We start from the raw sequence: 12,297 nt of genomic DNA, 5'->3' as shown, positions 1-12,297 counted from the left end.
AATATAGATCATCTACACTTCTGTTTGAGACATGTTAACTGGAGGTTCTATGAAAAAAACAAACAGCTGTAGTATAACATGAAGACAGGATATTTGTTCCTGAGGAAACAATGTGTGCACTAGAGAAATGTTTCAATCAAGCGGCAGTCGCTAAAAACTCCCCAGTCTACTTCTGCCATTATCCCGATTTCATTCACTCAGTTTTCTTAAATAAGTCCTCAAGTGCCTCAGAAGTAGAGCAAGGGCACTGAGAAAAAGTGAGCTAGGTAAAAGACAGGATGAGTGTTTGGAAAAGTTAATCAATCATTCTAGATTTTAAGAAATAATGTGTTCCCTGCTTATTTGTGTTAGCAAATACAACCGTTAGGATTTGGACAAAACTCTTTAGATTCGATGCATTCCAATGACTAGAACTATGGGCGCGCGCGCGTGCGCGCGCGCACACACACACACACACACACACACACACACACACACAGAGAGAGAGAGAGAGAGAGAGAGAGAGAGAGAGAGAGAGAGAGAGAGAGAGAGAGAGAACGTCAGGTAATAATTTATTGTGCCGCGGGAACCCACACACACACAGAGAATGTCAGGTAATAATTTATTGTGCCGCGGGAACCCTGTGGCTGGCTTTGGTCTGGACGTCCTACAGCGGGTTGCAGAGGAGGCCGACCCACAAGCCGGGCCAGCTGCGCTCCAGAACACTCCCGTCCGCTCCCCTCCGCCGCCGCCGACTGCGGCCGAGGGCAGCTGGGGCACCGCGCAGGGCCAGCGTCTTGTTCCTCCAGGCCCCTGTCCCTCCGCCACCACACTAACGCCCACGGAACCAAGGCCAAGGATTCGGCGCCACTGCCCGGCGGGTTCCCACTTCAGCTCCACGCCCCATACCCCGCTTCCGGGCCTGCGGGGAGGGACGAAAGAAAACGCGCACCAATCTTTGCGTGAGTTTGGAGGACGTCTGGCTTCTAAGCCAATGAGAGAGGTGGGGCGGGGTCAAGGGCGTGGGCTCTCTCCGGGATTTAAATTTGAACGGCCGACCGTTAACGACTGCCTTGAGCGTGGGCGAGTGGTACTCCTGCGTGAGTGGGAAGCGGAGGTCGGCAGTGAGCGGCGACGAGAAGACTAAACGGCGGTGGCGGCGGCGGCTGGTGACGTGCGCGCAGCCGGGCAGCGGGGGACACTTCCTGGGACTGGGTGCGGCGGGGCCCGTGCTCCTTCTTCCCTGGACCGCTGCGCGTGGATTGCGTTCTCCTGTCTGGCACGGCTCTTCCGTTCAAGGTAAAGACAGGCGTGCGCTGCCTGAGTCGTCCTTAGCCGGCTGCCGGGGCACAGGTCACCCAAGATCCTCCAGGTCACAATGTGCACCCTGTGTGCGCCACTCTTGCCTGGAGGCCGAGCCGACTGAGCCCTCGGGGCCAGCGTGGAGGCTGGGGACGGGTCCCTGGAGAAGGAGCCAGGCTCCCGGCACGCCCACCGCCAGATGGTGCGACCGGTGTTTTTATTGTTCGAAGAGCAGGGAAGTCTTCTCTTGTTTGGGTTACACCTTTCCGTGGGTGCATCCTACATCCAGCCCTCCATAGTGCGCTTAGGGCTTAGGATAGCGGGTAAAACTGAAAGAACGACTGTGTGACCCTTTCCTGGGCAGAGATAAACCCTAAAAAAGCTGTACAGTAATAACGCAGACAAAAATATTACAGTGACCTTTCAAGTTTGTTAAGTTTTCAATACCCAATGCTAGTCTGTCATTTGACTTAGAAGTTAAATTGCACCGTAATTTCAGTTATATCCGCACCCAGGAATTTGAGTTTAAAATCCCACCCATCCTTTAAGCTGTAACTATGGTAACGATTACACAGCTTAAGGTGTTTTTATTGTTTTGGTCAATATTAACCATATTGGTGGGTTAGCTTCTGTGTACGTTTCTCTCTAACCGTTGAGATTGTTGTGTTTTATTAGAAACCAAAGGAATTGACTATAACCTTGTGAAAAGTTGCATTTCACTCTGTAAGCATCAACACATTTGAGGGGTAAAATGAAGGGGTCATAATTTGAACACAAAGAGACAATACTTTATGGATGTCTTGTAAAACATGCTGTTAAAAATCCTCTTGGCTTTGGTGTCCAAAGTCGGCCCAGGCCAACTCCAGAATACAGACAAACACACTGAGACATATTTCAATTAAACTTCAAAACCTATTTAAATAATTCTGCTTTTTAAATGGAGAGGGTAAACCTTAAGCTCTTCTTTAAATTTTCCTAGCATCAGTCCTTACCTTGGAGTTTGTATAATTACCTCAGTGATTTTGCAAAAAGTACATTTGGGGGCTTCTCATTTGCTTCTCATGTGATGACTACCAAACATAAGGCCACTGAATCCATTCTCTTAGATTCATTCCTAGGCGATCTCCTGAAAGGATTTTACTCACATCTAAAGCCTTGAACTCTTGCTTCAATTGAATAGAACACCTTTTAGTTAGGGTGTTGAACATGACTTTAAATAAGGACTATTTCTTAAAGTCTTGTTTTTCTTTTCTAGGTTTTCCTTTTTCTTAAATACTGCCAGTCAAGGCAACCAAAATAAGGTAAGAAATTACTTTATCAGAGGACCAGAGCTGGAATCCCAGCACCCAGTAGATGGCTCACAAAGGCCAAATTCCAGCTCCAAGGAATCTTAAGATGCTTTATCCCAACCTCTGTGGACACCCATGTGATACACACAGATATTAAGGTTTAAAAATCAAGGACAAAGCAATCCTTTTTAGAATGTTACATTTACCCTGGCTCCTCTGCTAGGTTGTGAAAGCTGTTTTAATGTTATTAATATTGTGCCCCTTCTTCTGCACAAGTCACCACACTTTTCTAGCCACTTTATCTTCTAAATGTGGAATTCTCTCAAGTCTGTGATTATATACTGTATTCCTAGGAAATATAGCATTCAGACAATACCAAGTTAAATATTGTCTCTAATTGTCCATGTGTTCTTATATTTAGCAGTTTCCAGATGCAGTCCCTATGTTTTGAATCGTGAACGTAAGCAAAACTAGTTACTGGTCAGTTGCCAAACATTTGGGTATTGTAAACATGTCTGGTAAATGTGTTTAACACTATTAGAGTGGCAGTTACTAAAGTAGGAATCAAAGTTCATTTGCTATGGTATTGTTACAAAGGACAATGAGTTAACAATTTCATGTTGGAATAAATATTTGTAGTGCTTTTGCTACATAATTTTCTTGCTTTTAAAACATCTAAGTGGCTCTTAAAGATATAAATTGGCACACTAGCCTACATAAATTAAACTTTTGTCACTTTGTAGTCACATTAGTCTATGCTAACTTTAAAGCACTTGTATTTTCTACCATAAACTCAATGCTTTTTGTTGTTTGGTTGTTGAGTAGTAGTTTCATATAGCCTAGCTTGGCCTTGAACTCACTATATAGTGAAGACATGACCTTGAACTCCTATCCTGCCTCCACCCAAAGTCTGGGATTATAGATGTATGCCAGTACACCTTACTGGCTCAAATCACACACCCACCCACCCCTACACTGTTTCCCATTTCAGCAAAGTTGAACCTTCCAGAATTGGGCTAACAAAAAAATGAAAAATGTTTTACATCTCTAAAGGGTCATAAGAGTGCAATATAGAATTTTTTCAGAACCTAAAATATTTGTTCTTACCCTTGGCAGAAAAAAAATTGCCAGCCTCTGCACTTAGCTGCCTCATTAAAGACATACTATGCTACACTGAGTTAGGTAGATCCCACTAGCTTCACACCTGTCACTAAATCCCTCTATCCACTCTTTAATTGTTGGAATTCAGGAAGAAAGTAAGATATTCTGGCAAAGGTCTCTGAGATCAGTGGTTATCACTTTTGCCTAGAAAAGAACGATGTGAGGTGCTGCTGACTTAGCCAATAAGAAAAGGAACAACAAATGGTATTTGTGGGATCAGGCTTTAATGAATTTGAACACAAGGCACAGATTTCCAGGGGCGAATAGCTCACAGGTGCTTTTTGCTTCTTTCATTTCATAATTCTTTTGGATAGGGACTAGAGAACATGTAGACCCGACCCTTTATTGTTTAAGACTTGTTAGGTCTTTTTAAGAGCCAATCATTAGAATTTTAGCTGGTTGTTGTTCTTGGATCCTGGCAGAGATCCTAGCTTACTGGGATTATACAATACTGTTAATTTCTGCCTCTATTTTACAGACCCTCTTCGTTGGATTCTCTAAAACAGTATTTTCTTCTTCTGTGTCAGCACAGTCCCTTTTGACCTTTGTTTCTTCCCTACAGAGTAAATGTGGGTGCTCAATGCGTCCTCTACGCACAAAGTGCTGGATCCGAGATTCCAGTCCTTGGCATTTAGGACGATCCATGAGCGGCTTATATGTGCGCATTTTCACTCCTTCCACAAAGGCACTACTTTGTTTTATGACCGAGGGCTTAATGTTTCTCCATTCTGTTGCTTCATCCATGTTTGCTCCTGCCCCATGTGTTATCATGACAGAGTCTAGTCCTTGCAGCATACTGTACAGTATGTGGGTTTTAACAGCATGATTAGCCCATAGCTGTTGTAGGTGGGTAACATTGAACTCTTGAACCTCGTGATCATAAATCCATTTGGTATTTTCAAATTTACAGTCATATAAGACTAGAGGAAATTCAACAGCCATGCTAAAGAGAAACAATGAGAATGCACAGGAGTTAGACAATAGTTCTTTTTCTTTTTTAAACACTGAGCTTTAGTTGAGATTAAGGGGCAAACAAGATTACTAATGTCAATGGTTAGTAACATATAATATACAACACTGTTTTAATCTAGAGTGACTTTATAACTCCTTTTTGAAAGAAAAAAATTGATCAATTTGATCAGTATTAAGTTAATGCCAGTGGTAACAAATCAAGATATGAACTGATAAGAAAGTAAGACATTTTGGCTCCCCATCATACCATAAAATTTAGAACAAGTTACTTATCCAGATTTGTTCATGACATTCTCACAACCTAGGAATGAACTACTGGTGTCATTTAGCCACAGCCTGTTCACAAAAGAAAAACCTCTTTTCTACTTTCCCTACAATTTCAGAAGCTGGGAATTAGAAGCCCAGTCCAAATACCTATTTTGTTATTAATGGGAAAGAACAATGAGGGAACTAGTAGATAGCATCCCCTCTAACATGTTCATAACATTCTACAAGTCAGAAGTTTGTGAAGGGAGCTGGGGAGATGGCTCAGTGGTTAAAAGCATTCACTGTTCAATTCCCAGTACATAGTAGGCCACAACCTTCTGCAACCCCAATTCCAAAATACCTGACACCTTTTTTTATGGTTACCTTACCAAGCACACAAGTGGTATGCAGGCAAAATACCCATACACATAAAATAAAGTCTTCTAAATATAATATTTAATGAAAGCAGAGTCAGTTATTTCAATAATCATGAGAGAAAGGATGTACTAGTTTAGTTTAACTTACCTATACTGAGGTTTCTGGGGATTTTTTTCTATGTTTAGCAGTTCATCAATAATCTCTGGCTTCTCCATTCCTTGGCCAATCAGAAAGAGGATAGCCATCATACACCGAACTTGATGATACAGGAATGCCTGACCTATCACTTCAAACTGACATAACTGGAAAGGTTCTTGCCTTCTGTCCTCACCCAGGCTCCAAGCTACTAGTTGTACTTGGGCAGACAGAATAGTCCTCTGAAAATTAATCACTCCATTGGCCACATCCATTTTACACAAGTTTCTGAAATCATGAGTGCCAACATACTTCTGAGCTGCATAATTCATGGTTACAATATCTAAATCAGCACGAGGGAAAAAATAGCGGTAAGTCCGCTCAAGACAATTAAACCTAGCACTGAAGCTAGGCTCTACTGGGGCCCAGGCCAGTACTCGGATGTCTGTAGGGAGCACCCGATTGAGAATGTGGGTATAACGGATCTCTTTAGCAGTATCATCGGCTTCATCTTTTAAATCAGAATCATCTGATTCCCTGCCCCTTGGAAATTGAGAACGTAGGTCCAGAGAAATCACCTGTGGAATTACAGAGAAAAACTGTTTCAGAAATAATCTCAAGACTCAGTATGTACACTCAGATTTTCTTTATTACTTGCTTTGAGAAACAAGGTATTGGCCCTTACCTGACCAAAGGCACTAACTCCTTTGTCTGTTCGACCACACCGGTGATAGTTGGATGTCTGTCTGCTTTCTACTAATCGGGTCTTGGTTAAAGCTTCAAACAGTTTCTCTTCAATGGTATTGCTTGTGTTTTCCTGACTGGCAAAGCCCTGGTATCCCCAGCCTAAGTAGGCTATTTTTAGAGCTACATGTCTTCTGCCATGAGCACTGAAATCAAATGCACGCTTAGCTTTTCCAGAACCTAAAGAATTTTCTTTGATGCTTGAGTCTTTGACACTGTTGGTCTTTTCTTTTTTAAGTCTTTTCACCTCCTGCTCCAGTTCCTTTACTCTGTTTAGGAGTTCCTCAATCTGGTTTCTGTCTGTGTTTTCAGCCATGACAGCCGTAGAAAGGAATCATACAGGTTGACCCTGTGGGAAGAGAGTGAAGTGGTGATTCGTCAGTCTCAGTGCTAGCTCCTTTCCTTTGGATATGCCAGTGTCACATGCTAGCTGGGCATGGTAATACAGTCTTATAGTCCCAGTACTTGGGAGGCACAAACAGGACCAGAAATTCCAGGCCAACCAGAGGTACAGAAAACAAGAAAACAAAACACTGAGATTTAATTTGATGTTAAAAGTGTAGGGTTTATTATTATATACAGTGTTCTGTCTGCATGTGTGCCTGCAAACCAGAAGAGGGCACCAGCTCCCATTACAGATGGTTGTGAGCCACCATGTGGTTGCTGAGTACTCTGTGCTCTCAACCTCTGAGCCATCTCTCCAGCCCAAAAGTGAAAGTTTTGATTGCCCAAAGGTACAATGGATTCATCACTTAGATACTGTTCTTTTATTTTCTATCTGGCTACATCACAAAGAAAATGGGTAAAGTTCACCAGGTTTTTAAAATTGAGTGAAATGCCTCAATTTCATTTCTGTCTTCCTCACTAACCAAGACTCAAGTTAAGTGGCCTGTATATTGTTATCTAATATTCTGTTTTGTTTTCAAGGTGGCACAATAGAAGCTAATAATTGAAGAACTGCAATCAATGATTATATTTCACACTGGAAGTTGAACCTGGAGGAAAAAAAATCTTATTTTAAACAGTTATAATGGCAGAAAAAAGGTAATTAATAATTACTGGTTTTTAAAAAAAATGTCATGTGTTTACAAAAAGATTTCTATAACAGTTATACAAGAGTTAGTCTGACATAATTTGGACCTGGAAGTTGATTATTTCTTATATATTCCAGGAGGCTGTCAAAGGGCAACAATACTACAGTCTCAACACTGTGGTGGTTCTAACTCTCCTGTCACTGTAGTTACTTGGTTAGCATTTCTATGTCTGTTCTAAGACTGACTGTGACTAAATGGTTCCCTTTTAATCTTTGGAGTGTATTTATGATAGAAGATTAAACATTTAAATCTTATAAATGAAACTAAAGTTACTAGAATATGGAAAAATGCCTTTTCTTATTAAATTATCAGAGAAGGGAGGGGGGAGATAACACTAGGAATTGGATTGAAGAGCCTCCTCCTATATGCTAGGCAATCAGTCACTAGGGGAAAGGCATTGCTAAGTAAAACATATTCAAGTATTTGAGAACAGTTAATTCTGGAACAGTCTACAAGGATGGGAAAGTTTGATGGCATACCATTGTGGAGGGGTGTAAAACTCACTTCGAAGTAATCCCATGCTGGAAATTGAACCCGTGCTACATGCTTATGCAAGTGTGTAAAAGCTTATAAGACATTCAGTGTTCATAACAAGTGATTGTAAGTCTAGATAATGTCAGTAAGGGACTGGATAACTCTGACACCACATTAAATGGTAAAGTAAGTTTTTATGTGCTGACAAAGCTGAATCACAACAACTCTTCAAATTCAGAGAGGTTTTGTACCATGTTTCTTTATAGTGTGGAAAAATTTAGTGTGAATACAGAAAATTCTAGAAAACTGCTAAGAGACTGTCTTTTAGAGAGAAATTTCATCAGAGAGGGGAAATCTTTTAAAATTATAAGCATATACTTTTCAATTTCAAGAGAAAGAGTAGGGAAACAAAGTATTAGGCAGTAGCTAATTACCTTAAACCCAGTCAGGAAACCAACTACTAGGTGTTTAGGTGGTAGATTTGGATACTTGTTATTTTTATTAGGATAGATTTGTCTTGGAATATATCCACACCCATGTGTGTGTATACCCCACCTCGTTGCTTTTTTTGATGTCTAGACCATTATCAAGGACTCAGTCTGATTCAGATTGCTGAGGTGCGATTCCAGCTCCACTATTTACTAGCTGTGTACCTTTGGGCAAGTTAACTTCTTGAAGCTTCCTGTGAAAAAGAACTAATCCTAGAATGTAAGACATATAGATTAATAAACACAAGAGTAATGTCATATACATAAAGCATCCTCTAAACATGTTATATAATGTTCACTGGTCACCATGGTCCATTTCATGTAATATTCAGCCCACATTATGGGAACCACTAAATGTGACAAGGCAATAGAAAGTGTAAGAAAAAGAGTAGAAATGAAGGCAAGTAATGGCTGTATCTCTGCCGCAGCTACTGAATTTATTAATGCTTTGCATTTTCCATTTGTCTATAAAATTGAGACATGAACAAGCAATTATTGAGGTGGAAACTGACCAGTGTTTATCTCTTACAGACAGCCTTATAATGTAGAGGAAGCAATGGAGCAACTGATAGGACCTGGTGGACAAAAATGGGCCACTATGGATCCAGAAGAACGAATGTTAGCTGCTGCTACAGCTTTTACACATATCTGTGCAGGGCGGGGCGAAGGAGATATTAGGAGAGAAGCTCAGGCTAGCCAGTATGATCCCTACAGTAAAGCCTCAGTGACACCAGGAAACAGACCTGCCCTTCCTATGCAGCTGCACTACCCACATATAAGAAGCCGTGTAACTTCATCAACAGTCTCAGAGGCTTCCCAAAAATGCAGGAAGCCAGTGATGAAGAGAAAGGTTCTGCGCAGAAAGCCAGATGGGGAAGTACTGGTGACAGATGAGTCTGTTATCAGTGAATCTGAATCTGGTACAGAAAGTGATTTGGATCTCTGGGACTTAAGACACAGGCTGATGAACCTGCAATTTCAAGAAGGCACAGAATCTCCAAGTGATGCTTCACAAAAATTTAACATACCACATGACTATCAAGGAATTTCACAAGAAAATCAGCTCATTTGCTATCTACAAAGAGAAGAAATGGGCCCTCCTGTTTATGAACAAGACTTGATTGTAGCCAGCAGACCAAAGTCCTTTATTCTCCCCAGGCTAGATCAGTTAAGCCGGAACCGGGGCAAGATAGACCGAGTAGCCAGATATTTTGAGTACAAAAGGGATTGGGATTCAATGCGGTTTCCTGGGGAAGATCACAGAAAAGAGCTACGCTGGAATGTCCGAGGACAGATGCTTTCCAGAACAGAACCCCAGTCCAAGCCTCAACATGTATATGTTCCAAACAATTACTTAGTACCAACTGAGAAGAAACGATCTGCCCTTCGGTGGGGTGTCCGTTGTGACCTTGCAAATGGTGTCATGCCCAAGAAGTTTCCTTTCCCCCTTTCTCCTTCTTAAGTCTTTTTAACACGGGATTTAGCATAGCCTAGTTCTTTATCTCTCTCCTTTCAAATACAACTGACTTGGAAGGCCTGCAGAACACAGAGTAGGGACTTCATTGGCCCTCCCTAACTTTATTATGTCACATCAGGTATCATACACCATTTAAATTTCTAAATTGCTGTTCTCAAATGCAGCAATTGGGGGGGGGGGAGCAAACTATCTGAAATGTGGATTTTGTCAATAATAAGTGCCATTTTGAAAAGACTTGCAAACTGTGGTGATTTTTTAATTAGTGGGCATTAAGCTCAACTATTAAAGAATTTGGAACATGATGAATATGAACCTTGTTTTAAGTACTTCCCAGTATAAGAAGACCTCCGCTCTAAGCTATGATTCTCCCGCTGGTCATCTAATGATATTCAAAGTTTATATAGCTTGACATGAAGACACAAAAATAGATTTCTGGGTACAGATCAAAATACTAGTTCTGTTGTTCTGTTTTTTTTTTTTTTTTTTTTGCTAGAACTTAACATTCTTAATAGATAACCTTGACAATCCAGTAAGGACTGAGATCAGAGTTGTCTTTCAAGCACTAAACTTAGGCCTGAAAGGTGACAGCACAGTGCTTGCTGGAGAAGGAAACACTGCAAACACGAATAGCCCTGCCATTGCTAGTTGCTGAAACTCTGAACAATATTTGAGGCTATCAATACACTTACCCAGTGCCACCCACAACTACACAGGTTATTAGGAAGCAAGATAATCAGTGACTCCAAGAAAGTAAAAACTGCAAACTCCAGTGGTGTATCTGAGACAGAACAATGACACAAACCCAAATGCCTGGGAATACAAATTACATGTTGTCACTCAAACAAAATCTGTCATACATGCAGAGCATGAGGAAAAGCTTAAACTCTAGGTATAGGACTAAGTTTAACAGCTTTTAAAAAATAAAAGTTTTCCTTTCCCTGTACCTCAAAGTTCAAACTCCCAAAATAGGGTTTTCAAGTTAAGTATCCCAGTTAGCTCCTAAGCATGAGATCAACCCAGTCATGAGGCCGATTTGTTTTCAAAATGATGACCCCAAGACTCGGCCTGGCACACTAGGTTTATCAGTGAAATCCAGTGACCAAATAACCACAAAGGGAATTCCTGGGTGCATTATGCAGCCACCCTAAAATAGCAAGCCTCGAAAGTACAAATCTTTTTGAAATTTGGGGGTGGGGGAGAGAGAGGCGGAACAGACATTTCCTCCTGATAGAGTTCAAGACTGAACTGAAATGTGTCGCGTAAAAGCAAAACCCAAAATAAACTGCTGGTTTGCGCCACACCTGCCCCCCCCCCAATACAATCTTTACTGGGCTACTACCGTTTGCATTTGAGCAATTCTGGTGCAGCAGAGGCCCTCTAAGCCAGTTGCAGAACCTAAGCCCAGCTGGTGGGACTTTCTTAGCTCCAAGTCCCAGGCACGACACAACACGCGATGTCCTAAGCCCTACTTCATACGCCAGCGCCGCCTTGAAGCCCTTACGTACCAGGGCAGGAGGTATCCATTTACCCTCCCCTAGCTTGCTCATTCCTCTTTAGGATTCAAAGCAGCCCACCTGGGAGAACCAACACTTACCTTCCGGTCAGCGGCGCTCGGCCACGCGACTAGCAGTAAGTGTGGCTTCCTGTCTCCAGTAAGCATGCGCGGACTCACGGGAGGCACGACTGGGGTTCTGGGAAATGTAGTTCCGAGACCCGGGTGTCGGCTTTTAAGCCAAAACCCATCGTAAGTGCAAGATTCTGATGCAGCCCTGTCTTCACCCCAAGGCACAATCAACACAAGAACAAATGGCGAAATTATAATCCTGGTCTAAAATAGATTTTAAATGCTGGCTATCCTGTATGAAAACTAAGAGATTGAAGATCGTGTCCCAATCTTGCGCATCGTTTAATTAACAGAAATTTAACATTGAGAGTCAAAAAACATTTACATTAGAATGCTAATGTTAAGGCTAAAGGGAAATGCTATAGCCTGAATGAAAAGATTGTGACAGTGCAGGGCAAAGCTTCAGCACCACGGAGAGCTCATGGCGACACTAATGCTGCTTTTCTATTTTTTCTGATTCTGGAAATGTTGCCACGACTCTTAAAATTCCAGTCGGAAAACAGAAAATCGTGGTGCTTTGGTCCAAACTTAACATAGGGGATCTACCCCCGAGCTGTGCAATGTATCATGTAGGTAGTGGCTGTCGGGGTTGCTTTAACAAGGAGCTACGCCTTAGAATAAAAATTAAAATGCATGTGTATGTGAGCACATCAGAAATACCAGGACTGAGACAGATGTCTCCGATCAAGCCCATCTGTCCCTCCACTGTCCTGTGCAATCTCACACCGTTAATGCCCAGGCGGAGCTGTCCGGGTAGACACCAGCACGAGGGCCTGCAGCGCGGTGTGGGTACGGCCTTCGTGCCCAGTTTCTCTCAGCTGTGCGGATGGCCGGCTGGCCAAACGGAAAGCTCGCGGGTGCCCCGCACGGCTGCGCCCCGCACCTCGCTCTCCCTCCTCCCGCCCGGCGCTGGGCCCGCGCCTGCGCACTGCTC

At 42.4% G+C, this 12,297-nt stretch overlaps 2 protein-coding genes across 4 annotated transcripts; one reads left to right on the top strand and one right to left on the bottom strand.

The window, feature by feature from the left end:
- Positions 1-1,165: 1,165 nt before the first annotated feature.
- Hyls1 (HYLS1 centriolar and ciliogenesis associated) lies at positions 1,166-9,973 on the top strand. The gene is made up of 4 exons (XM_051197072.1): positions 1,166-1,278; positions 2,537-2,582; positions 7,134-7,250; positions 8,794-9,973. Exons 3-4 carry the CDS (start codon positions 7,237-7,239, stop codon positions 9,722-9,724), a joined length of 945 nt encoding a protein of 314 aa, XP_051053029.1. The 5' UTR covers positions 1,166-1,278; positions 2,537-2,582; positions 7,134-7,236; the 3' UTR covers positions 9,725-9,973.
- Positions 3,937-12,247, bottom strand: Pus3 (pseudouridine synthase 3). 3 transcript variants are annotated; one of them, XM_051197070.1, is made up of 5 exons: positions 12,090-12,247; positions 11,334-11,508; positions 6,148-6,555; positions 5,475-6,040; positions 3,937-4,674 (listed from the first exon to the last, which is right to left on the bottom strand). In XM_051197070.1, the coding sequence occupies exons 3-5, from the start codon at positions 6,520-6,522 to the stop codon at positions 4,173-4,175; spliced, it is 1,443 nt and encodes a 480-aa protein (XP_051053027.1). In that variant the 5' UTR covers positions 6,523-6,555; positions 11,334-11,508; positions 12,090-12,247; the 3' UTR covers positions 3,937-4,172. The 3 variants fall into 3 exon arrangements, with proteins under 3 accessions (XP_051053027.1, XP_051053028.1, XP_051053026.1); XM_051197071.1 differs by lacking the exon at positions 11,334-11,508 and having other exon boundaries at positions 12,090-12,242; XM_051197069.1 differs by lacking the exon at positions 12,090-12,247 and having other exon boundaries at positions 11,334-11,675.
- Positions 12,248-12,297: the final 50 nt, after the last annotated feature.

Source organism: Phodopus roborovskii, unplaced genomic scaffold (assembly GCF_943737965.1).
Source record: "Phodopus roborovskii unplaced genomic scaffold, PHOROB, whole genome shotgun sequence".
Lineage (NCBI taxonomy): Eukaryota > Metazoa > Chordata > Mammalia > Rodentia > Cricetidae > Phodopus > Phodopus roborovskii.
This window is presented reverse-complemented; position numbering and strand designations above follow the sequence as displayed.